Genomic DNA, 25,774 nt, shown 5'->3' on the forward strand with positions numbered 1-25,774 from the left:
AGACAGAACTAGACTCCCTTAATATAGGTGTCAGTGGTGTGACTGGGACAATATATGAGGCCACTGGCAGTGGGTCCAAGACCTAACACTAATGCACAAACTTACTTAGTGGAGCCCTTCTATAAGGAGGGATACCTTCCCCAGCATAGACTCAGGGGTGTGGGGTGGGCGGTGCCTTGGTCCTGACTGAACAAGATGATGGGACAGACTTAGTGGACTTCCTAGGGGAGGGCTTACCCCTCTATGTGGAGCAGATGGGAGGAGGGGTGATGGGGGAGGTCCTTCTGTGTGTATGTTTGTCTTATCGGTTGATGAATAAAGCACTGTTGGCCAATGAGGAAGCAAGATAGATGGGACTAGGAGTCGAGGAGGATTCTGGGAAAGTAAGGACAAGCCATGTGATCGCTGGCAAGAGGGGACTCATAAGGCCAGTGTCCTCAATAAGATAAGTCTTATAAAATATATAGATTAATGATTACTGTTGATAATTAAGACTGAGCTAGCAGATAAGAAATCCTAGTCATTGGCCAGCAGCACTGTACCTTATATAAGACTCTGTGCGTTATTTCAGGGCCCTAATGTGACAGCAGAAGTCAGGCGGCTGGTGGAAATTAGCCTTATCGTTACGGGGAGGAGCGGAGGGAGCGTGAGGAAAGGAGAGAGGGGGAACTGGGATTGGGATGTAAAAAATAAATTAAAAAAAAAGGTGAATAGCAATAGTGGAGACACCTGATGAAGATCTCTGGTCTCCGTATGAGCCCACATGGGCAACAACATATACACATCCATATGCTCATACACACGTCTACAAACACACATACATACGCATACATACACCACACATATGTACATACACATATGTATGTGGGTGCATACACACACATATTCATACACGCAAACATGCATATAACACATACTCATGCACACACATATAGACACAAGCATGCAAAAACACACACACACACACACACACACACACACACACACACACACACACACACACGAGAGCCAAATACGGCTTCTCTCCCTCTCAAGGAGTTTTCTGTCAGGACTTTGGTCTGTGACCATGACCTCAGCTTTGGAGTTACTTGGGGGCTGGAATGGGTGGGTAGGTGGGGACATCTGTCTGTTCTAGAGGCTCTCTAGATAGGTGCAGAGGTGCAGTGTGCTGGAACAGGCACCAGCCAGCCCTGCTACTTCTGCCCAGAGCCCGAGGCTCCTCTTCCCAGTGTCCTTGAAAGCACAGGCTTTTGCTGCTGTGAGGAATGGAATTTTTCCTCCTGCTTCTGCATTGGTTCCCTTTTCCCCAGACATTTGCCACCTGACTGGAAGACGCTGACGTGAGGCTCCAGGGCTCCCAGGGTCAGGCCAGTGTCCTTGGGGTTTTAGCTCAGTCTGGTCTCTGGGCATTGCTTCTGGCTCAGCCTGACTCCTCAGGACACCCCACTGTCTCACTGTGGACTGCAGAGTGTGGGAGGGTGGTCACAAGGTGCCGTGACTCAGCAGACGACGTAGTCCTGTGGATACCAGGCAGACAGGCATATGGGCAGTTAACATCAGGTATCACACTGACTTCTCCCAGGGCAGTAGGCTAGTTGAGCGAGAGATGCTTTCTTCTGGACCCTCCTGTGGGTTTGTGTGGGGATCTGAAGGAAGAATTTATTAATTAAGTAGAACCTGTGCTTCTTTTCTTAAAACAAAACAAAATAAATGTGTTATTTGAATGGGACTCCTCCCCACTTCCAGCTTATGTGTTTAAAGCTCCATTCTCAGCTGCTGGCGCTATTTGGAAGGTTGTGTGAAGGCAGGATATTAAGGAGTTCACTAGACCCAAGAGAAATGATAAGTGGGTGTTTTATTGGGGAACAACTCACACAGATAATAGTAAAGAACCACCACAACATTCCTGCTCTGACCTTCCGATGCTCTCCTCAACCCAAGAGAGAGCGCCTCCCACCATGTCCCTACCTGAAGCCATGCCCAAAGGGGTGTGACCACTAACACAAATTCACTGACAAGGAGAGATGCTACTACAATTCCCCTTTTAGTCTAAAGAAGAAGGTTTTAAGCCTGATGCAAAAACTATACACAGTGATAACAAATGCCAAGTGTATTCCAGAAAAGGAAAGGTAAAAACACACAAATTAAGACCTACAACCAGCAAGAGCAACACTGAGCAACAGACACATTCTAATGTTGGGGAATCTTTAGACCCGTGGGTCTCAGCCTTCCTAACGCTGTGACCCTTTAACACGGTTCCTTGTGTTATGGTGACCCCCCAAACCATGACATTATTTCCTTGCCAATTCATAGCTGTAATTTTGCTGCTGTTATGAATCATGTTGCAAATATCTGATATGCAGATGCTCTCAGGTGACCCCTGTGAAGGGGAATCTGAGCCCTCAATTGAGACCCAAGGTTGAGAGCCACTGCTTTAGAAGGGTGGAGCCTCACTGGAGGAAATGGGTCACTGGGGCGGGCCTTGAGGTTTCCTAGCCTGGTCCCGGTTCCTGTCTGCTCTCTGCTTCCTGACTAGGGTCCCAGTGTGGACCACGTCCTCACACTCCTGCTGTCACTTGTTACGAAAGTCTTTACTCCATAAGCCACCCAAGCCCTGCTGTCACGTGGGCAATTTCCTACATGCCACCGAGTTCTGCCTGCCGCCTTGTTAAGGTCCCAAGTAACACACAGAGACTTATATTAGGTACAAATGCTGCTTGGCCAATGACTAGGATTTCTCATCTGCTAGCTCAGTCTCAATTATCAGCCATAATCATAAGACTTATCTTATGGAGGACACCAGCAGAAGGCGGCCTGTCTTTCTGGACTCACATGGTGGCTCTGTAGAGAAGAGAGCAGGAGGAAGAACAAGAGAAAAAGGAAAGACTTCCTTTTTGTCCCTGCTTAAATTCTGAGTCTCCCTGCTATGTCACTTCCTGCCTGGATCACAACACTTCTTTTTTTAAATTTTTTTTCCTTTTTTTATTTATTTGAATTAGAAACAAGATTGAATTACATGACAATCCCAGTTCCCTTCTCCCTCCCTTCCTCCCCTACCACCCCCCAACTAAAACCCTACCTGTCACATATCCTTTCTTCTAATCTACACCTGACTCAACCTTTCTGCTCCCTCATGACCTCTGCATCCTTCCTCTTCTTCCCTTCTCATTCTCATAGCTCCCTCCCCCCTCTTCCCATGCTCTCAATTTGCTCAGGGGATCGTGATCCTTTCCCCTTCTTCAGGGGACAAAGTTTGTCTCTTTTAGGGTCCTCCTTGTTTACTAGTTTCTCTGGCAGTGTGGATTGTAGAATGGTAATCCCTTACTTTATATCTAAAATCCACATATGAGTGAGTACATATCATGTTTGTCTTTTTGTGACTGGGTTACCTCGCTGAGAATGGTTTCTTCACGTTCCATCCATTTTCCTGCAAATTTCAAGATTTCATTGTTTTTTTTCTGCTGAGTAGTACTCCATTGTGTAAATGTACCACATTTTCTTGATCCATTCTTTGGTTGAGGGGCATCTAGGCTGCTTCCAGTTTCTGGCTATTACAAACAATGCTGCTGTGAACATCATTGAACAGAGGTCCTTGTTGTATGAATGTGCTTCTTTTGGGTATATGCCTAGGAGTGGAATTGCTGGATCTTGTGGTAGACTCATTCCCATTTTCCTGAGGAGTCACCATACTGATTTCCAAAGTGTCTGTACAAGTTGGCACTCCACCAGCAGTGGAGGAGTGTTCCCCTTTCTCCACATCCTCTCCAGCATAAACTGTCATTGGTGTTTTGATTTTAGCCATTCTGACAGGAGTAAGATGGTATCTCAGAGTTGTTTTGATTTGCATTTCCCTGATGGCTAAGGATGTTGAACACTTTCTTATGTGTCTTTCAGCCATTTTAGATTCCTCTATTGAGAATTGTCTATTTAGTTCTGTACCCCACTTTTTAATTGGATTGTTTGGTGTTTTGGAGACTAGCTTCTTGAGTTCTTTGTATATTTTGGAGATCAGCCCTGTGTCAGATGTGGGGTTGGTGAATATCTTTTCCCAGTCTGTGGGCTGTTGTTTTGTCTTGCTGACTGTGTCCTTTGCCTTACAGAAGCTTCTCACTTTCAGGAGGTCCCATTTATCAATTGTTGATCTCAATGTCTGTGCTACTGGTGTTATATTCAGGAAGTGGTCTCCTGTACCAATTAATTCAAGGGTATTTCCCACTTTATCTTCTAATAGGTTCAGTGTGGCTGGGTTTATGTTGAGGTCTTTGATCCATTTTGACTTAAGTTTTGTGCAGGGCGAAAGGCTTGGGTCTATCTGTAGTCTTCTACATGTTTGCATTCAGTTATACCAGCACCATTTGTTGAAGATGTTCTCTTTGTTCCAGCGTATATATTTGGATTGTTTGTCAAAAATCAGGTGTTCGTAGGTGTGTGGGTTAATATCAGGGTTTTCAACTCTATTCCATTGGTCTACCTGTCTATTTTTGTGCCAATACCAAGCTGTTTTCAGGACTCTAGCTCTGTAATAGAGCTTGAAGTCAGGGATGGTGATGCCTCCAGAAGTTCCTCTATTGTACAGGGTTGTTTTTGGCTGTCCTGGGTCTTGTGTTTCTCCATATAAAGTTGAGAATTGTTCTTTCAAGGTCTGTGAAGAAATGTGTTGGGATTTTGATGGGGATTGCATTGAATCTGTAGATTGCTTTTGGCAAGACTGCCATTTTTACTATGTTGATCCTGCCTATCGAAGAGCATGGGAGATCTTTCCATTTTCTGGTATCTTCTTTAATTTCTTTCTTTAGAGACTCAAAATTCTTATTGTACAGGTGTTTTGCTTTTTTTAGTTAGTGTTACCCCAAGGTATTTTATGTTGTTTGTGGCAATTGTAAAGGGTGATGTTTCTTTGATTTCTTTCTCCACCAATGTGTCATCCGTATATAGTAGGGCTACAGATTTTTTTGAGTTAGTATTGTATCCTGCCACTTTGCTGAAGGTGTTTATCAGCTGTAGGAGTTCCCTGGTATAACACTTCATTACATTTCCCAGAATCCTCCTTGACTCCTAGTCGCGCCTAACTTGCTTCTTCATTGGCCAACAGTACTTTATTCAACAACCAATAAGGTAAACATATACACAGAAGGACCTCCCCCATCAGTCACTCCTTCACCATGATGGACTGTATTGACCCCCTTTTAACCACAAAGCAAAAGAAACCTTGGTAACAGACAGCAAGGGGGTAGCAACCGGCAGAGAACTGTTTCTCTGTTTTCTGTTCAGTTCTCTGTTTTCCAGCCTCTGTGTATGCTAATCTGCCTCTGTGACAAATAGCTGAGACAAGCTGGACATGAAGGCACACCCCTGCGTGAAGGCACATCCCTGCGATCCCAGTGCTTGGAAGGCTAAGGCAGGAGGATCCCCATGAGTTTGAGGCTATCTTGGGCCATAGAGTGAGACCCTGTCTTGAACAACAACAGCAACCTTGTTTCTTACAGTCACTCAGCTCTGCCTTGCCTCATACTTTCTTCTGGATCTCATTCAGTACATTTTAGTGATTTTCTTCCCGCTTTTAGGTAGGGGTTGAGTGTGGGAGTAGAATTTTTCTGCTACATTTTAATAATGTTTTAAAAAGAGTTACATTTTATCTATTATGTTATGTGTGGGTCACCGTGTCACAGTGAGGTCAGAGGACAGTTTGCTGGAGTCACTTTCCTTCTTCCATTGCGTGGGTTTCAGGGATGGAACTCAGGCTGTCAGGTTCAGCCACAGTAGCTTTACCACTGAGCTATCTTGTTGACAGATTTTCTGTCCCGCCAGGTCCCGAGGCTCTATAGTCTTAAATAAATACATAGAGGTTTATATTAATCATGAAACTGTTTAGCGGATGGCTCAGGCTTCTTATTGGCTAGCTCTTTCTTAATTATTAACCCATTTCTATTAAACTATGTATTGCCACTAGGTTGTGGCTTACCTGTAATGCTCCAGCATGTCAGCTACATGCATCTCCCTCTCGACTCCTCTCTGTGTTCCTCTTCCCAGAATTCTCCTAGTCTGGTAGCAACCCCTCCCCATACTTCCTGCCTGGTTACTGGCCAATCAACATTTATTCATCAACCAGTAAGGGAAGCATATATTCACAGCATACAGAAGGACATCCCCTATTATCTCCTCTTTTCTGTCTAAATAAAAAGGAAGGTTTTAGCTTTAACATAGTAAAATTATATACAACAAAACAGTTATCAAGCAAGAACTATAGTTAATAATATTTAGTCCATTAACAGTTGGTAAAATTTAAAGAAAATATTCTATCATCTATCTTTTTGAGTCTGAAGTTTTATATGTAACCTATCTTTTATCATAACTCAGGAAAACCATAACCATAACTATCTGTCTTCAACTCCACCAAAGACCCCAGAAGGATATAACATTACCTAAGCAAACAGGAAGTGTATTATAAGCAATTTTCCAAACTACAAATGACAGAGATATCTGGCTGCCTCGACAGTTACCCAAAGTTCTTCTGTAATGTTGGGGCACCCATCTTCAGCCCACAGGTCTGGAGTGTCTGGCAGAGCTTTCAGCGAAGCAGGAAATTTGAAGCTGTCCCACCTGTATTGGCAGTTTTTCAGTCATTTTTCTCTGTGTCCTGCAGGATGTCTGACAGACTCGTCCATGAAGCAGGAACCCTGTAGCAATGTGCCATCTTGTTTTGGCAACTTCAGCAGTCACTTTCCTGTGGGTCCCGAATATCCAGTTTATAGAGCATATAGTCAAACAGTCCAGGCAAGAGCAGTTTCTTGCCCAAATGGGTAGTCTTGCCATATTGAAAGCAAACTCCATAAGGAGCTTCTTAGATGTCCATCTTTCTCTCTGACATAACTGGTGTTGCTAGGAGCTGTTGTGTCTCATTGTCATGAAAAACTCTATTAAACCATTCTTAAATGCCATATTCTGTATGTCTTTGAAAGGTGTGAAGAATATCTATCCATCTCAAATATATCTCTGTATAGCTAGAAAACCTAACTAACATAACCATAAGTTTTGACTATTATAGATAACTATATATAATCTGCATTTAATTATACATTACATTTTTTAAATGAGTTATATAAACATAATACCTAAACAAGAGTTGAAATATACATAGAACAAAATTGACCTTAAATTTTTATCAATAAACTAAAATCCATATCAATGTAAAGTATTCATTTCTATTCATATTCCCTTTTCTTTTTTAGAAAGAGATTGACTGTGATCATTAACTACTTATAACTAACCCCATTTAAATAAAAACAAACATTTATAAACAATATTTGGGGATGTGGGTGTAGTTCTCTCCAAACTGCTTCCTGATGTTTGGAGGCGCTGTCAATCCCAAGGGGATCCTGAGAAAACTCAGAATCATGGCCAACTCCTGGCTGTAGTAGTCTGCAAGGCTGCATCGTCCCAGCTGTCTCAGATGTTGGATCACCTGGGCCACTGCTTCAGGGTGTCTGGCTTGATTAAACAGTATTTCTCTGGAAGGAATCCACAGTTTTTCATCTTCTGTGGAACAAAAACAGAAACTCTTTTCCAAGTAACATGTCCTTGGACTTAAATTTTGAAGTCAAGGCAATTTCAAAATATATAGGTTGGATTAATCCAGCACCATTTATAATCAAATGTCTTTTAGTAACTGTTACTCCTTCCTCAGCAGTCAAACAATTCAAAGACAACATAATAACATACAGTATCCAGACTGTGTATTTTCCATTTTTACCTGGCTTTTTTTTTATTACTCTATTTCTTTCATTTTTATTTTTTGGTTTTTTGAGACAGGGTTTCTCTGTATTTTTGGCTGTCCTGGAACTCACTCTGTAAACCAGGGTGGCCTTGAAATCACAGAGATCTGCCTGCCTCTGCCTCCCAAGTGCTGGGATTGAAGGTATGTGCCAATACATACACAGTTACTCTATTTCTTTTTAAAGGACTTTCTCTACCCTTTTCTTTTCTTTCCCAAGCCTACATATATTTTTAAATACACTTAGAAACCACTTAGAAGTTTTTTTTTCATCTGAATCTGTCTTTACTGTATCTTTTTCTGACCACATGAGTCTTTAATTTGCTAAACAGCATGGCTAAAATTAAAGTGGTGGCTGGCCCTGCTCTATTCCTTGGCTTTCTGAGAGTCTAGCTTCATGGTGGAGCTACTGGTGGGTGCCATGCTTATTGTCACAACTCTGTGGAGCTTCTAGGTACATGCCACCACCAAGAAACATGCTGCTGGCTGCTCGTAAACAACATTTGTTTGGTAGCAGGGCCTCTTAAAAGAGCCATGAGGTTTTTGCTGCTAACACTGTTAGGAAGCCTCTCTTAAAGGATCCTGGAGCCTCTGCTTGCCTCTAGCAAACAGAACCCACCTGAGAAAATGCTGCTACTAAGAAGCCATGCTTGCCTCCTGTGTGTGTGTGTGTGTGTGTGTGTGTGTGTGTGTGTGTGTGTGTGTGTGTAGAATCCTTTTTTAAACTTTTGTCAGGTTTTATGTGGAAATTCTTGCCCTACTTGGGTGCCATTTGTTGATGGATTTTCTATCCCGCCAGGTTCCACGACCCTTTAGTCCCAAATAAATACACAGAGGCTTATATTAATTATAAACTGTTTGGCCGATGGCTCAGGCTTCTTATTGGCTAGCTCTCTCTTAATTATTAACCCATTTCTATTAAACTATGTATTGCCATGAGGCTGTGGCTTACCCATAATGCTCTGGCATGTTATTCCTTTGGCAGCTATATGGCATCTCCCCCTCAACTCCTTTCTTTGTTCCTCTTCCCAGAATTCTTCTAGTCTGGCACCCACCTCCATACTTCTTGCCTGGCTACTGGCTAATCAGCGTTTATTTATCAACAGATCAGAGAAACATATATTCATAGCCTACAGAAGGACATTCCCCATCACCATCTCACCAGCCCTACTATATGAATTTTAAGATGATTCTTTAGTACTTTTAAAAAAGTTATTATTTAAAATTTTATGCACATTGGTGTTTTGCCTGCATGTAGTCTGTATGAGGCTGTCTGATCCCCTGGAACAGGGGTTACAGACAGTTGTGAGCTGCCATGTGGCTGCTGGGAATTGAACCTGGGTCCTCTGGAAGAGCAGCCAATGCTCTTAACCGCTGAGCCATATCTCCAACCCCCTATTCAGTGCTTTTTAAAAATATAATTATACCACTATATTCTCTCACAATTAATTTACTTCCTCCTTCCAAATAATTACACACAACGCTTTTGTGCCACTTGTTTCTAATCTTCCAGATGACTTCCAGAAGTCATCTTAGAAAAAGAAGTCTTCTTAGAAGACTTCCGGAAGACAGTACATTATATTGTCAGTAGGTCAAATATTATTTGTTTTTAATTAAAATGAGGATATGGCACCGTGAGATGGTTGAACTGGTAGAACACTTGTGTGTAGGCCTGACAAACTGAGTTTCATTCCTTAATCCAACAAGACAGCTGGGAAGAACTGACTCCTGAGAATTCTCCTCTGTGCCCTGTGGCATGTGAACACCTGCATATGCACACACACACACACACACACACACACACACACACACACACACTCACACACACACACACCTGTGCCCACACACATGCTCACATGTACACCAAAATAACTTAAAATGAGGATATCTCTAAATATGGATGCCACTCAAAGCGCTCTCCTTGCTGTCAAATTTTTAATTAACACTAGAACAATAGATAGTAAATGTTACAAAGTTACTTTTGGGCCTCAGATGATTGTGTGTGTGTGTGTATGTGTGTGTGTGTGTGTGTGTGTGTGTGTGTGTGTGTGTGTGTGTGTGTGTGTTTCTCAGTAGCCCAGGCTGGCCTCAGACTTGCATCAATTCTCCTGTCTCAGCCTCCAGAGTACTAGGATTGCAAATGTAATCACACCAAGCTTGAGATTTTGGTGGAAGCTCACTGGACCAGTTTGTGTTAAGGTACACGTTTATTTAACATCTTTACATGGTTAGGAAGCTTGCATCTTCTGGTTTAGTCTTGCTTTGCGGTGGTGAGCTAAAATAAAGCTGTAAATGCTTAATTCAACCACTAGAGGGAAGTGTGGCCCCACGTTTGTTCCGTTTTTGACAGCATTGTTCAAGCAAAACCCCTTCAAATCCAATGTGTTTCTCAAAGCATTTCCCCCATTTAGCTTTCAGGGAGCAGCCCTAACCTAGGAGTGTGCCCAAAATTTTAGTTTCTCCATTTGACTTGGGGGAAAAGGTTTTGACAATTTCATACAAAAGAGTCATTGAAATTAAGTACTGTCATGTAAATCTGTTATAGTTCTACCTTTCTCTGTCTCTCTAGGGCCCTGTCTTCCTCCTGTTTCCTCTCTCCTCCCCTCCTCTCCCCCTCCCATCCTCTTCCCTACCCCACCTGCTGTACTCATCCACACATGTTAGCAGAGGCCAGAGGAGCCATTTTCTCTCACTGAGCCTGGTGCTTGCTGCTTTGGCTAAGTTAGCTGGCCGGTAAGTTCCCAGAATCCCCCTGTCTCCACCCCCAGCACATGCCATCATGCCTGATCTTTCACATGGGTGCTTGAGGTCATGCTTGTGTCTTTATGTTTTGGTGACAAGCACCCAATGAGCCATCTCCCCAGCTCGACAGTTCTTCCAGCTTGGGAGTGGTAACGGTTGGCAACACACCCATGGGATTCTTCAATCAGACATCGGGATCCATGGACCAGTTCCTAACTGCTGTGAGTCTCAGTTTTCCTACGGGTCAAAAATGGGAGGAGCGGAAGTGCCACGTGACCAGTCTTTATGAGAATTGAGTTTGCACAAGAGAAGCACTGTGTACGGCTCCTGTTGCAGAGATGTTCCACGGATGTCCCTCTTTCTGCTCTGTCTGAACTCAGGGGTGTGGGCATGGACTCGTTAGCCACTGGAGGAACAGAGTGCGGCACAGCCCTGCTCCTGTGCCACTCCCCAGCAGTTGGGCCAATCCTACGCACCCCGCCATGTGACTCAGGCTTTGTACTCAACCCCAAGCTGGGTTCCACTGATAAACTCAAAGTGCAGCTATCATTCCCAGAGAGGTGGCTCCAACCCACTCTGTGTGGCTTAAAACCCTCCTGGCCAGGCAGGAGGCAGTGCCCATAGCTGGTGGCTGTCCCCTGCCTCAGTCAGGAGAACCTTGATTGTGGGATAGGGTGGGAATCAAGACACATGGAGGAGGTGCGTGATGGGGGAAGTACTAAAGTGGAAATTACCAATACAGAGTCAGGTAGAAATAAATACAAGGGTATTTAATAGGCGTGGCTACAGCTTCCCCTACAAAGTACTTCTGTGTATGTTTATCTTATTGATTGTTTAATAAAGTTCTGTTTGGCCAATGAAACAGTTAGACAGGACTAGGAGTCAAAGAGGATTCTGGGAAATGTAGTAGAGAAGTGGTGATCCAGGCCGGAAGTGACATAGCAAGGAGACTCATATTTGAGCAAGGAGAAACAGGAAGTGTCCCTTTTCCCCTTCGCGCCCTCCAGTGGCGGGATGTGAGCCACCGGCAAGAGAGGGCGCCAGCGAAAGGCATCCTCTATAAGATAAGTCTTATAAAATATATAGATTTATGATAATTAAGACTGAGCTAACAGATGAGAATCCTAGTCATTGGCCAAGCAGCTTTGTACCTAATATGTGTCTGTATTATTTTGTCCATCCACGCGGGTCAGAACTCAGGCAGCTGGCGGAGACCGCACATGTGGCGGTAGGGCTCGGGCGGTTTTTGGTGGAAAGATTTATCATATCAGGTGAGGGTTTCGCATAGTGCTTGCTTTGAAGAGGGATGACCTAAACAAGTGCAAGCACATAGCTCATGTGCACACACACAAACATGCACACTCACAAGTGGAGACCAAGATCAGGCGTCAGTTGCTTATATAGGGCTACCACTGTTCATCAGTTGCTCTAGTTTCCTTCTGTGGCTGTGATAAAATATCCCGGCAAAAAGCAGCTCAGGGAACAAAGGGTTTACTTTAGTTTACAGTTCTAGGTCATGGTCCATCACTATAGGAAAATCACAGCAGCAGGAACTCGATACAGCCGATCAGTTACATCCATATCCAGAGCAGAAAAGACATGAATGTATACATGCTTGTTTGCTAGTCTGCCTGTTTGTACTCAGCTTAGTTTCTCTTTTCTTACACTGCCTAGGGAATGGTGCCGTCCACAGTAGACTGGGTATTCCTAGGTTAATTAACTTAGTTAATCCCCCCAGTTATGCACAGGGTCCAACTCACTCATCGAGACCTTCCTCTCAGATAACTCTCGGTCCTGACAAGTTGGCAATTAAAATTAAGCATTGCAGTAGCATTTACAAGCTTTTACAAAAATTACTGGGAATATAGACTCTAATATCTATTTCTTGTTTCTTCTGTAGCTCTTGTGAGAATAGATTGCTCCAATGTCCAAGTTTCCCAAATCCTACTCTGGTGCATATCATATTCTATTACCTCATGGCCCCATTTGCTAACCTGGATTGGATCCTGGAGCCACCCTAGTTAAGCTGGTGGCTGAGCAGAAAGTGTAGGCCATGGAGATTTGGACCGGTGGAGTCTGCCCCTCCCCTCCTTTATAAAGCCTCTTGTTTTGTTCTTTGCCTTAATAGACAGGTAGGTGTGGCTAGCCTCCATGTGCCCATGGGCGTCAGGTCCACATCAGCACTTCCTGAATTCTGAACTTGTGCTCTTGTGAGGAACTGTGCCCATATATATTCAGACCAAACTTGTGGAGGTCCCCCAAATCCCACACCTCCAAAAGGAACCACCTGCTTCTGAGGGGGCAAGAACCCTTCCCTGTTATCAAAACCTCGTAGATTTAAGAAACCACCGAGGATGCGCAAGGGGACCTTTGTCTTTAACATGCATGGACCCTGCGATAACCCACCCCTGACTAGTAGATGGTGGGGGAGGGGTGAGCCTTAGCCAGCCCGGGGAGGGGCAGGCAACCATAGAGCTGCCAGCTGGCCCCAGCCTTAGACTGTTGCCTCTGTGTGACCTGAGCGGCTGCTACAAAAGCAGGTGGCCAAGGGGTCACAGCATTACTTCTGCCTAGTTCAGCCCCATTTCCAGCAATAAAAGTTCCATCAGAGCATGCGTCCTAGGAGGGGCGTGTGGCTGGGGCCATCTGCCTGCCCCGCAGGCTTGCTCCTCCCCCTGGCCCCACACAGGCCTGTACCTCACATCCATTCAGACCCTGCTGTGTGCTGGCTGCCTGGCTGGCTGGCTGGCGCCCATCTGCTCACACTGATTTTGTGACCTGACCCCAGCAGAGTCCCTGCATGCCCCACACTGTGTGTGGGCGCCCCCCCCCCCCCCCGAGGGTGACAGACAGGCACAAGAGAAGAGAAGGAAGCAGAAATGAGCCCAGCATGGGAGACTCTCAGTTACTCGCCACACAAGCTTGCTGTGACCCTCCCTGGTTTCCCAGCTGAGTCTGGTTGGGTCAGAATCCAGGGAGTCACTTCTGAACCCTGTCTGCCCTATGTGGTTGTTGGAGAACTTTCCATTAAGTGGTCATGGAGCACACCCAGGAGTGAGCGACCTTGTGCCTTTGCCTTGGAAGTAACCTGCCATCTCCCAACTGTTCACATCTATTCCCTCCAGTGTTAGGTGAGGACACAGCCTCGGGCAGCCTGTGGCATAGCCAGTGTGCTCCAAGCTTGCATTCTCTCTCTCTCTCTCTCTCTCTCTCTCTCTCTCTCTCTGTGTGTGTGTGTGTGTGTGTGTGCTCTCTCTCTCTCTCTCTCTCTCTCTCTCTCTCTTGCTGTGCGTGTGTGTGTTTTTCTGTGTGTATGCACACACGTGTGTATGCACACATGTGTGTATGCATGGACACACACATGCTGTAGGAATCAGAGGACAGATTTAGTGTTCTTCTTCAGGCCTGCTGCATTTTCTCCTTCTCCTCTTCCCTCTTCTTCACAGCCATCCCACTGGCCCAGAACTAGAACTAGGCTACATTGGCGGGCCAGCATGCACAGGGATGCTCCTGTTTCCAGCGCCTGCAGAATTGGATTGTGAGTGCCCAGCTTTTACATGAATTCTGGGGATTCGGAGACCAGGTCTTCATGCTTGGAAGGCAGGTGCCCAGCTGGGCCACTTCACGGCCCCTTGAACTTGCAGTTTCTTACACACTGCCTTTCCCTCCAACACAGCTCTTTTAGCCTGTCTCCGGGTTTCTCCCATAGATGGAGCATCATGCCTCTCTGGGCCCCACGCCCACCCTTGGCAGCTCTGCAGACATGGGCCCAGGCAGGAGACCGAAGGTGGAAACAGCCTCTCTGCAGATGGCTCAGCTTCACGAGGGGGCTCATCAATGTGCCCCGAGTCAGGGACCGAGGACGTCCCCCTGCTCTATCAGGCAGTGCCAGCCGAAGGTGACGTCAGGTACCTGCAGAGTGCTGGAAGATGAGGAGAGGCATCATGTAGAGAAGCTTTCCTAGCCAGGGAACAGTAACAATCTCACTGGGTGTCTCGGGGAAGGAGGGTATTGTGCTGTAGACCATGGCTGTGTCTCCTTTCCCCAGAACCTCAAGCCAGAGCAGGTATCAGGACCTAGGTTTGTTATGTGTGGCTAGATGATGGCTTTGCCCAGGGGTGGGGCATGCTGACATCTCTGCCCTGGATGAGACAAAGCCCAGAGTGTCACAAGGATTGCAGGCTGTTCCACAGAACCTTTGTGAACAATGCAATCTGTGGTGGCCAAGGCTTGCAGGGAAACACATTCATTCTGGTGCTACCCTGAACTCTCCCTGCAGACTGTAGCTAGACTAGACTCCGATGTAGTGTGAGCATAAGTAGGAACCTGTGAGAGGAGACATCTAGCTAGCCCCCGTCTGGGTGAAGAGCTGCACCTGTCCTCTGCCATGCAAAATGCCAGGCTCCACAATGGGTAGGGAGCAGCCTCATATCCGAGAACCCTGGCAGACCGCCCAGCCAGAGCTTTCCATGTGGAGGACATACCGGCGAGGTGGGAGGCACCAGTGACATCATCGCATGGTGGTCCCACTTGATTTGGCTGCTGAGTTCACATGTGGGGGTGCAGGGATCCCAGAAACGCCCACACCCAATGCGTGCCTGAGGCCAATGGGAAGGATACAGGACATCCCCGTGGAGGGACACGGTTATTAGTTAACTTTCTGTCACTATGACAAAATTCTTGGGAAAACATCAATGTGAAAGCCGGAAAGTCTTATTTTGGCTTCTGGGTTTAGGTCTCAGCTTTGCTCCTCCTCGAGGCAAGATTTCATGGCAGTAGCAGCCGGACAGAGCCACTTAACTCCTGGAAGTCGTTAAGAAGCAAAGAGATAGACGGGAAAGTGTAAGGGTCCCAGTGGTCCCTCCCAGGACATGAGCAATGACCTAACTTCCTCCCACTAGGTCCTACATCCTGCAGAGTCTACTATTTCCAGATAACACACAAAGCTTGTGATAAAGCCTTCAACTGTGGGTCTTTGGAAGGCATCAAGGGCCCAAACCAGTAGACACGTTACAGCAGGCCCTGTACCCTTACAGAGATGTCGATTTCAAGAAACGGCAGAGCTACAAGAGGACACTCAAGAATGGCTTCAGGTTTGCGGAGAGTGAAATGTGTAGTTCTGAATCTGGAAGTCCTCGAGATGATTCACAACACACCAATGTGTGCCAGCTAAGTAAGATTGTGTGCACGCACCGTTCTGATGGGAATTTCCTGAGTGTGATTGTTTCATGATAGCTTGTAGATTTCCAAGGAGGTCCTGTGACTGAGAAACAGAAGGCATGGCTATGCGTCTCAGATGGGAGGCAGGACAATGTATCTCATCTGTAAGATGAGATCCAGGATAAAGCAAGCACGAGACAGGGGAATCTGGGTGAGGGGCCCAAGGGCCGTCTTGCCACTCACAGCCCTGTGGGATCCCCTTCTTCCCTGGGTGACATGGTGGCGAGCCACACAGTGGGAGCTGCCCGGTGTGTGGTTTGTGTTTGAGGTGTTGTTGGGTCTCATACTTCACTGTTCGGTGTCCTGAGGTACGGTCTGTGTTCCGAGATCATTTTAGTCACATGAGAGACTGGGGATGTTGTGTCCGAGCGGAGGTCTGTGCAGAGTTCAGGTGTTAATTCAAGCTAGAGGTGTCGCCCAGGCATAGAGTGTGTGGCCAGCTTGCACGAGGCTCTGCATTTGATCCCCAGCACCTCCAAATCTAAATGTCTCCAAACTGCTGTATGCACTGTGCCCAGGATTACTGTATACACAGTGCCTAGGTGAGTTGCAGGGCAAGCAGCAAGGATCCTATCTCCATCCTTAGCTGTGTGACCTTGGGTACTCCCCTATTGCATAGGATTCTGAAGAAGCATCCTCCAGACCCAGAATGCTTGACCTTAAATAAATGTCAGTGTTTATGGTGTTTGCCTGTGCACGTATGTGCATGTTTATGCATGTACTTGAGGAGGCCAGAGAGAGTTGAGCGTCCCATTCCTTTCCTCTCTGCCTGATTCCCTTGGGAAAGGGTCTCTCACTGAACCTGAAGCCAGTGGGCTTCCAGCATCCTCCTTTCTCAGTCTCTACCTCCATGCTGTAGTTACTGGCACATACATCCATGCCTGGCTTTTGGTATGAGCACTATGGATTTAAACTCAGGTCCTCATGCATGCATGGAAAGAGCATTTCCCCACAGAGCCATCTCCCTGCCCTCTCAGGGTCACTGGTTACAGCAGAAAATGGTGGATTCCATTGGCCACGTAGGGTCAGTCAAGGGGCTGTGTACAGGAAATTTCAGAGGGGCTGCACTCTATGGATGTAATACTCACTTTAACCACAAGAGGTCACCCTGAAACCACATCCTGGACAGGCACCCTAGGTTTGAGGCAATGAAGGTACATGATGATCCTGTCCTTGCTGAACCAAACAGTTTGTTCTAAACTTTGTTCTGATCTTTGAAAATGCTTTACTGAGAATTCTATCTCTTCATTATGAATAATGAGCAGGAACACAGCCAGCAGAGGGGCATTCAGAGCATGGCTTGTTAACCTCCTGGCTGGGTGACCACTGTGGAGTTGACTAACCTCTGTTCCTGTTTTCTCATCTATAGACTCTTGGGGTCACTATGAAGTTTAAGTGATGCTTATTCTAGTGCCTGATGCACAGCAGGCCCCATGAAAGTCTAATAAATAAGATGGTAATAGTGATAAGACTCATTCCCTCGAAAGTTATCGATTTTTGTGCCAAATAAATAAAACCTAACAATTAAGAGGCAGCCGAGCGGTGTGGCGCACACCTTTAATCCCAGCACTTGGGAGGCAGAGGCAGGCAGATCTCGGTGAGTTCGAGACCAACCTGGTCTACAAGAGCTAGTTCTAGGACAGCCTCTTCCAAAGCCACAGAGAAACCCTGTTTCAAAAAAAAAAAAAAAGAGGCACTCACAAATCTCAAAAATAAGTTGATAATATTTAAGCCTTACAATCTTAGAATTCTCCTGTTTACTCTGCAAACAGTGGGAACAGAGTTTCTGTTTGCTCGAGGCAGGGTGTCATGTAGCTTCTGTACATTTAGATATAGCTATGTAGGATGGCCAAGCATGTGCAAGGCCTTCAGTTAATTCACAGTACTGCAACGGACTTAAAAATAAACCTAACCCCAAACTCCAAAAGCAGGCACTCGGTTTTCACACACAGTCAGAGAGGATAGTACTGAACATAGCTTTGGGCCTTGGTCGTCTATGTGGGTGTACATACATGAATGTGTGTGTTTTAAGTATGCAGATGCACATGCATGAGTTAGGTGGAAGCAAGATCAGCCGCAGGTGTCATTCCTCAGAAGATCATCCATCTTGTTTTTTGAGACAGTCTTTCACTGGTCTGGAACTCACCATTAAGCTGGGCTGGCTGGCCAGCGCCCCCTCTCTTCTCCAGTGCTGGGATTAAAAGCACTGGCTGTCATAACCTGCTTTTTCTGGGGATTGAACTCCAGTCTTGGAGCTCGTGCAGTAAGTACTGTACAGACTAAGCTATCTTCCCAGTTCCTGAACTATGAAGGTTTGCCTTCCAGTACGGTGGGAGGTCTCACGTGTTTTTATTAGCTTATCTTCCAGAGCAGAAGGCTCTCGGCTTGGGGATTGCTGTGGTCTGTCACTATTATGTGCGCGATGCATGAGTTTTCAGAGCAGCTGTCACTGTCTTGCCACACCCTCCACCGTTTAGCCAGAACTCAAATGTTCATGGGGTCTGGCAGGGGCAGCATGGGCCTGCAGGCCTGATGTGGCACTTGAGGTGTGGCTAGGATGAGGTGGAGATGCCCGCCACCCATTCTCTCCCACACCTTCCAGCAAGTGAGCTGACTGTGTGAGTAGTGAGTGGTGGACATTGACTGGGGAACAAACTCATTTCCAGGCTGCGTGGGGTTCCTGGAGTCACCTTGGAAGGCTCTCCAGGAGGAGCTTTTCCAAGTAAAGGCTGATTGCTTCCTTCCACCCTGTCTTTCCAGACACAGGCCCCAAACCCCAGGCTTGTCTCACACTCCAGCTCCAGGCATATTCGGTCTCTCTGTCTCTGTCTCTGTCTCTGTCTCTGTCTCTGTCTCTGTCTCTGTGCCTCTCCCTGCCCTATGCAGCTGCTCAGCTTTTCCACTGCAGCTGAGCCTGTCTTCTTTCCTGGTCTCTAATTGAAAAAGAATGGCTCTCCCTCCCTCCTCCCCACCTCCCTCTCCCTGCAGCTGCCAGGGTTTATAGCCTGTCATGTTTCTTCCTCCTCAAACCTAATTCAACAACAACAACAACAACAATCCCCACCTCCCACCCCACCCCCAAAAAAAGAAAAAGAAAAGAAAGTAAAAGAAAAATCCCTCTGAGGTGCACAAAGGACAGAGGTGTTAGGTGGGCGACAGGCAAAGTTCAGTTGTGAGGTGGCAGGTTCCTTGGTCTAGCTGGGGAGACAGAACCCCTGTGGCTTGGGGTCGGGTGCTTCAACTAGGGTGCACTGTTCTGTGTTCCTGACTAGGGCTATGGCTGACTGCCGCCCCCAAATTCTTTCTTACTGTTGGAGGGGAAGGTAGGAATTCAGCAACTATTTGCAAACCTCCTGTGACAGTCAAGGCTCTGCCTGGCTCCTGTCACCCCCATGTTCTGCAAGTGCACAGCCAGGAATAATTGCACCTTCCAGAAAGCTCTCACCACGGATGTCCGGCTAGCTGTGCAAAGGCTTCCCTCTCTGTTTCCTGTTTCCTGTCTCAGTTGTCTGGTGAAATGCACCCCCCCCCCGCCAGATCTGCATTTCACCCAGGGAAGGAGGTGGCTCTGTGGCTCTGAGCATGAGCACGGGGGTGGGGGGGTGCTTGTTGGGATGGGCTGATGAACCCTTTAAATGCCAGGATGCTGCTACTCCATTCCTTCGTTAGTGGTGCTTGGGCAATAGTCTTTTGGAAACAACCAAAAAGACTCACCCTGTCCCAAGAGGTGTGGTAAGGCTTGAGAATGAGTGGGAACACTGAGAATAACTCAGAACTTTCTGGAATGGAGCTAACCTAGATTGCCCCAAGAGACTGCTTTGTTGCTACCCTGGGAGACCTAGTCCTATAGGACCTGGGCACTAACAATGCTGAGTGTCTTGGGTCTCATCTTTAAGAACTTGGTTCCTTTTGCAATCTTTTTAAAGACTGCAGGTTTCATCCACTAGCATTCTGCAGAGTCAAGTGTTCTCAGTTGTCCCTGGTGAGTGTGGGGGTGAACCAGAGACGGGGGCCCAGACAGAGCACCCCATAACCTCCAATCCTGCCACTTACTAGCCTAGGGGACACACTGCAGCCCTCCCAACTAACCAAGAGTCCACATTTTTCTGTGAAAGATGTCAACTTTGAGAAAGTATAAATGAATGGTGGTTTTCCTAAGCTATCCAAAGAAACTCTACCTGCATTGGGCCTGGGGCTCCTTAGCTGCAGCCTCTGGTCTGGCTGTCCTGAGCACAGGTCTCCTGAGGCACGCCCCTGCTGTTTAAGGTCAGTCTCTGTGCACAGTCCAGATGCATAGTGTGAGAAATGCAAAGGGGAATGGATGCCTTCCAGAAATTATTACCGAGGGCCCTGCTCCCATCCTCCTCCAAATGAGGTGGGCTTCCACCAATACCCACCCCGGCAGACAAAGTCACGGAAGTCACTAAGAGAATATGCTAATAAAGCAAACATCTGCAGAGGGTATTTACTTATTTATTTTAGAAACTGGGATTGGGGATTGTCTCTCTGGCTTGCCAGGTTAACCTTTAACTCTGGGACTCAGGAATCCTCCTGCCTCAACCTTCCAATCAGCTGGGATTCCAGGTGCTCCTAAGCCTTTTATTTTACTTCAGTTTTGAGACAGGTGTACCAGGCTGGTGCTAACTATTTAGTTCAAGGACGACCTTGAACTCCAGCTCTGGGCTTCCATGCATGGTTTTTAAGACCTGGTCTTGTGCGACTCTCCACGCGCCGCGGAGCTATAGCCCCACCCCTCCAGAGAGTTTCAAAAGCGGAGCAAATGTGAGACTTCCCCTTTAATAGACTCATTGTCCCTTACATTATTAAAGTCTAGGGACTTTGTAAGAGTGTAGCCATTGTAGAGTACGAGCTCAGAAATACTGCCTGTGACTTCCGGCTGGGCCCCAAACCTTTCTTTCCTAATTTAGATGGGGACTTTGGGACCACTAGGACTTACCTAATTAAAGCTGTGTGGGGCCATATCTTATGGCAGAAAAGAGGGTTTCCTGTAATCGAATCCTTTTAAAATGTCAGTGGAGTAGACTAGCTTTGGGGCTTGTCAATCATCCCTTCTGGCCCAGACTGGCTGGGGGCGGGGTCTGGAAACGCTAGTACCTAAGCCTGCACTAACCTGTACCGGCCTTCCTATCGGGGAGGGACTGGGGGCAGTTTCCTGCATCCTGACAAGTGAGCAGTTTTCTAGCTATGAATGGCAGGAGCAGGTGTGCGCTAAGATATCAAATGGATTATTATTTCCGACGTTTCCTCAGGATCTGAAACTGAGAGTTAAGAAGTGTTAAAACTTTGAAAAGAGCAACAACTTTAAGTTTTCATCACTTAGAAGCATTCTATTCACGCAGGGCTCCCCATCATTTTATATGCCACTAAGACAGCCAGGAAGGGGCTTTGAGAGTTTGAGAGACCTTGCAGATAAAAAAAAAACAAGTGGAACCACAGCGCTGCACCTGCAGTTCTCAGTGCAGCCTCCGGGTGGCGCAAGACACCGGCCCCTCGCCTGGCCTTTGGCTTTGGTAAACCCGCAGCCTCCCAGTGCAGCAGGAAAACTTCCTTAAAGGACTTCACAGGTTAACACTGAATGTACACATTCACCACCCACCTGAAGAACGCTCCAGTAAAAAAAGAAAATTACCCCCTGTGTGCGTGCGTGCGCGCGCGCGCGTGTGTGCGTGCGTGCGTGTGATTTTTGCCTCAGTCTGGCAAACTTCGTGTCCACCCTTTGCCCTAACCAGTCTCTCAGGCTTCGCTCAGCAGAGGTCGAGAACTTCCAGGGGTCCTCTAGAACACTTTTCCGTGTAGCACGAGAGATACAGGCGCCCACAGGGTCGTGTTGTGCGGGGGAGCAGTCTGTAAGCGTGGTGTGTGTGCAGGTCTCACCGGACAAATGACAAGTTCAGGAAATTCCCAAGATCGCTTTCATATTTGTTACGTTATCAGAAAAGAACCTTTTTAAGTAGTTGAAGTATTTCAGTCTCACCAGACAGACGGATTCGTATTCCACCAGTCCTGGGTGGCAGGCTCCTTTTGCTCTCCAGCCCCGGGGCACTGAGTGCAAGCTCTACTCTGAATCCAATTAATGCGCAGATTGCACAGGGCCTCGGTGCCCCGGGCTGCCCGGGGCCAAGACCCCGAGAGGTCAGCGCGAGGCTGGCTGTATGGGGTGGGTGATGGGGAAGTCTGGTACTTTCTGGGTCGGCCTGTAGGCGGCGCCCTGGGAAAAGAGTTGTGGAACAGCGTGTGCCTAGCTTCTGGAGTCTGAACCCCGGAACCTCAGGGTTTCCGGAGTAGTAGCCCTGTGTGCCTCACTGCTTTCTCCGCGGTTGGGGACGCGTGCATCAGAATCCCAGCAACCAGGGCGAGTCTGAGAGGTGCGCACCCCGGGGCGGGGGAGCGGCACGCGGCTCAGACCCCCACGTGCCGGGCAACCCCGCGACCCCCGCGCGCGGCGGGGCTCTGCCCACCCCACCCGGCGGCAGGTGGACAGTGTTGCTATGAAAGAGAAAGCGTCGATTGTCCCCACTGCGAACTGCCACACGCCAGACCTCCTCTTTTGTGTGCCCCGTATAGAAATGCAAACGAGCCGCGTGTGCCGGCAGCAATCTGCTGGTCCCTGCTGCCCGCGCCCCACAGCGATCTGCCAGGGGCAGGGGCAGGGGCAGGGGTGGGGGACGGGACGGGACAGGGGCCGGGGTGTGGGTGTGGGGGAGGGCGGCGCAGACCTTGCAGCCGCGACCCTGAAAGGCGCTGAGTCCTGAGTTCTAGAGGCGACCTTGGCCTGGTGTCAGCTGCAGTTGCAAACCTTTGACTTTTTAAGTTTCGGTTTCAATGCAACAGCCCCATAAACCTCAATTTGGAAATTAAAAAAAAAATTAGAAAGGTCGCAATAAAAATAAATGCAAAAAAAGGCTTTTTACATTCTCCAAGCGTGCATTTCACAAATTCCAGTATCATATTAGCAAACAACGTTGTTGGTTTTTTTTTTTAACTTTTTCCTTTTAAGGACTTACAAAAAAGAAAACGAGATGAAATCTGCAGGCTCCAGTCTGCCTGGTAACACCCTGACAAAAGCGGCAGATTTGAGGCTGTGTCATCCCCCGCACCCCTCCCCACGTGGCCTTCTGGCACGAGCCGCGGGCCTGCCGCCTCATTTGCATCAGAAAGCGGGCGCTGGCCAATGGGAGCGCAGCCTCCCGCCAGCTGGCGGCGTCGCGCGGGGCCCGTCTATAAAAGGGCGCTCGCCGCGGTGCCTGGCGCACTCGCTGGTGGTGGGCGCGCGGGTCGGGTTCTGGGGCTCCTTACCTGCGCTCGGGATCCCTCGGTTCCCTCCACACTCCTCACTTTTGGATAACTTGCTGCCCGTGGATCGTACAATGACTCTGGAAGAAGTCCGTGGCCAGGATACAGTTCCGGAAAGCACAGCCAGGTAGGTTTTGGGGTGGCGAGGGTTGGACTTGTCGGGTAGAGATCTTTCAGGGTCTTCTAGGGTGGAAGTTTGTGGGGTGGGAGCCGTGCCCTGCCTGACAGCGAGGTGCCGAGGCGGTGGGGCCACAATTACTCCGTCCGATTCATTCCTAGAGCTAGAGACTGGGATTCTGGCACCGGGTCCGGATTGGGGAGCCTGGGCTATGGGCTCCAGATCAGGAGTAGGGAACCGGGGGTGCAGGCGCCGGGGCGAGACTAGGTGATGGGGAATGAGGGCGCCAGATCATGACTAGGGTGCCAGAGGTGTGGGCGCCAAGTCGGGACTGGGGATCCGGGTGTGTGGGCGCCAGGTTGGAGTTGGGAGGCAGGAATGCTGGCGCCAGGCAGGTCTAGGCTAAGGAGCCAGCTGGGACCTGGAGGTCAGGGCTGGGATCTCCGCCGCGTCCTCGTGCTGGTCCCCACTCACCGTGCTTGTTCTCTTACAGGATGCAGGGCGCCGGGAAAGCGCTGCACGAACTTCTGCTGTCGGCGCAGCGCCAGGGCTGTCTGACCGCTGGCGTCTACGAGTCCGCCAAAGTCCTGAATGTGTGAGTATGGACAGGCCCTGCGTGCAGGGATTGGGTTTGGCGCGGCTGGGAGACCTGGGGGTGGCATCGGCTCTGACCTTGTTCTTCCCATCTGCTCTGCAGGGACCCTGACAATGTGACCTTTTGCGTGCTGGCTGCCGATGAAGAAGATGAGGGCGACATAGCGCTGCAGATCCATTTCACGCTGATCCAGGCGTTCTGCTGTGAGAACGACATTGACATCGTGCGCGTGGGTGATGTTCAGCGGCTAGCGGCGATCGTGGGTGCGGACGACGAGGCGGGCGCGCCGGGGGACCTGCACTGCATACTCATTTCGGTGAGTGCTGCTGTTGCCTCCCCACGCCGGTTTCCCCCACCCGTTTTGGCCATCGGCCAGCCTGGCTCACCCCTGAATTTTTTTTTTTTTAATACAGAATCCTAATGAGGACACGTGGAAGGACCCTGCTTTGGAGAAACTCAGCGTGTTCTGCGAGGAAAGCCGCAGCTTCAACGACTGGGTGCCCAGCATTACACTTCCCGAGTGACAGCCCGGCAGGGACCTTGATCTGATCGACTTGGTGACGCTCTAGCGCGCTGCTGGCTCTGGAGTGGCCCTCCGAGGGCGCTCGAGTGCGCATGGAGACTGGCAGGCGGTGTTGCCTGGAGAGCGAGGAGCGCAGCCTCCCAAGAAGGGGGCCTGGCGGCGGCGGGGACACCTTGTTCCGAGCCCAGGACTCTGCCACTGTCCAGAGAGGCTGCTAGCACAGGAAGGCCTAGGCAGGGACGTTGGCCGCAGGGCCGGGAAGAACCGACTAGTGAGGCAGGCGTGACTCAGCAGCCTTCCAGTGAAACGAGAGGAAAAGCAAGGCAGGCGGCCTGGACTTGGTACAGCTACAGGAGTGGCCAGCTGCAGGAGCGAGCCGGACTTCGCAGGCTGCACCGCTCTTTCCCAAAAGGGATCCCGGGCAATGCTTTCATTTTCTAAAGGACGCTATCGTGGAAGCTTTGAATTTCACAATAAACTCATTGAAACAAACTTCCGCCTTTTATTGAGGGCAGGGGATTCCTATCTCGGGGGAGGTGGTAAAGGGTGTTTCTGGTGGTTGATGGAGCTTATGGCACCTGTAACCACCTTTCTGTTGGGCAAGAAATTACAGCCTGCTGGGGCTGGCAGTGGGGGAGGGGATGGTGGCGAGAAGTAAGGGGGAGGACTTGGGGCCCGAGTACTGTTTTATCCTTCCAGGAAGATTTTTAACTTGCAAGACGGGGGCATACTTGAGATAAGGCATCCCGGCGCAGGAGCGCAAGGCTTGCAATCCAATCCGATAACAGTGACTTCTGCTTCCAGTTTCTCCCCTCCCCCCCTTGCCTCCGACAGCTGCTTATCTGAACCGCTTGCGGGAGGCCCTGCGCCTTCCAATACAATGAGCTGCCTTCTGCAACTCTGCCCTCGGTGGTGCCTGTGGATAGGGGTGGACTGCTCTTGCTTTCAGGAACTTTCTCCTTTTAATTGCTCTGGCAAAGCAGCGCTACTAAAGTATTAATATCAAATATGACACCAACGACTGCGTTTTAAGTGTGAATCATCATTTTGTCACGGCCGTGATGGAAATCTTAGCAGTATCTTAGCAGAAGTTGGAGGCACAGTCCCACACAAATAGGCGTGAGCCAGGCTGAGTGGGGTGGGCATCTGCTAGTTCCTATTCCGAGTGCCTTTGCCCACATCAGTGAGGGCTGCTGCTACCCACAATTCCTTTTAAAGTCGGAGGAGAAACGCTTGGGAGCCAAGATTACCTTTTGAGAAGGATGTGGGGGACACGTCCCAGTGAGAGGACTTTTTCTGTTAGTTTAGTGCTCTGGCTTTCACTGCCTGTTTCAGGCTGTCTGGGTTTGTCAGGGGAAGCCCACGTGGGGCATTCTTGCTGTCAGCTCTGCTGCCCGGCAGCGTGAAAGCCTTCGGGGAAGGGAGGGGTGGGGTGCTGTTTTTCTTAGAAGGCCATTCGGCCGATTTACCAGCATTGCTTAGGGAGGCTGG

The 25,774-nt window shown here is 48.5% G+C and overlaps 1 protein-coding gene across 1 annotated transcript; it reads left to right on the forward strand.

Annotated features, from left to right (window-relative positions):
- Positions 1-23,008: 23,008 nt before the first annotated feature.
- Gadd45g (growth arrest and DNA damage inducible gamma) lies at positions 23,009-24,794 on the forward strand. Its single transcript, XM_027410036.2, has 4 exons — positions 23,009-23,174; positions 23,659-23,760; positions 23,863-24,076; positions 24,174-24,794. The coding sequence occupies exons 1-4, from the start codon at positions 23,122-23,124 to the stop codon at positions 24,282-24,284; spliced, it is 480 nt and encodes a 159-aa protein (XP_027265837.1). The 5' UTR covers positions 23,009-23,121; the 3' UTR covers positions 24,285-24,794.
- Positions 24,795-25,774: the final 980 nt, after the last annotated feature.

This window comes from Cricetulus griseus, chromosome 3 (assembly GCF_003668045.3).
Source record: "Cricetulus griseus strain 17A/GY chromosome 3, alternate assembly CriGri-PICRH-1.0, whole genome shotgun sequence".
NCBI lineage: Eukaryota > Metazoa > Chordata > Mammalia > Rodentia > Cricetidae > Cricetulus > Cricetulus griseus.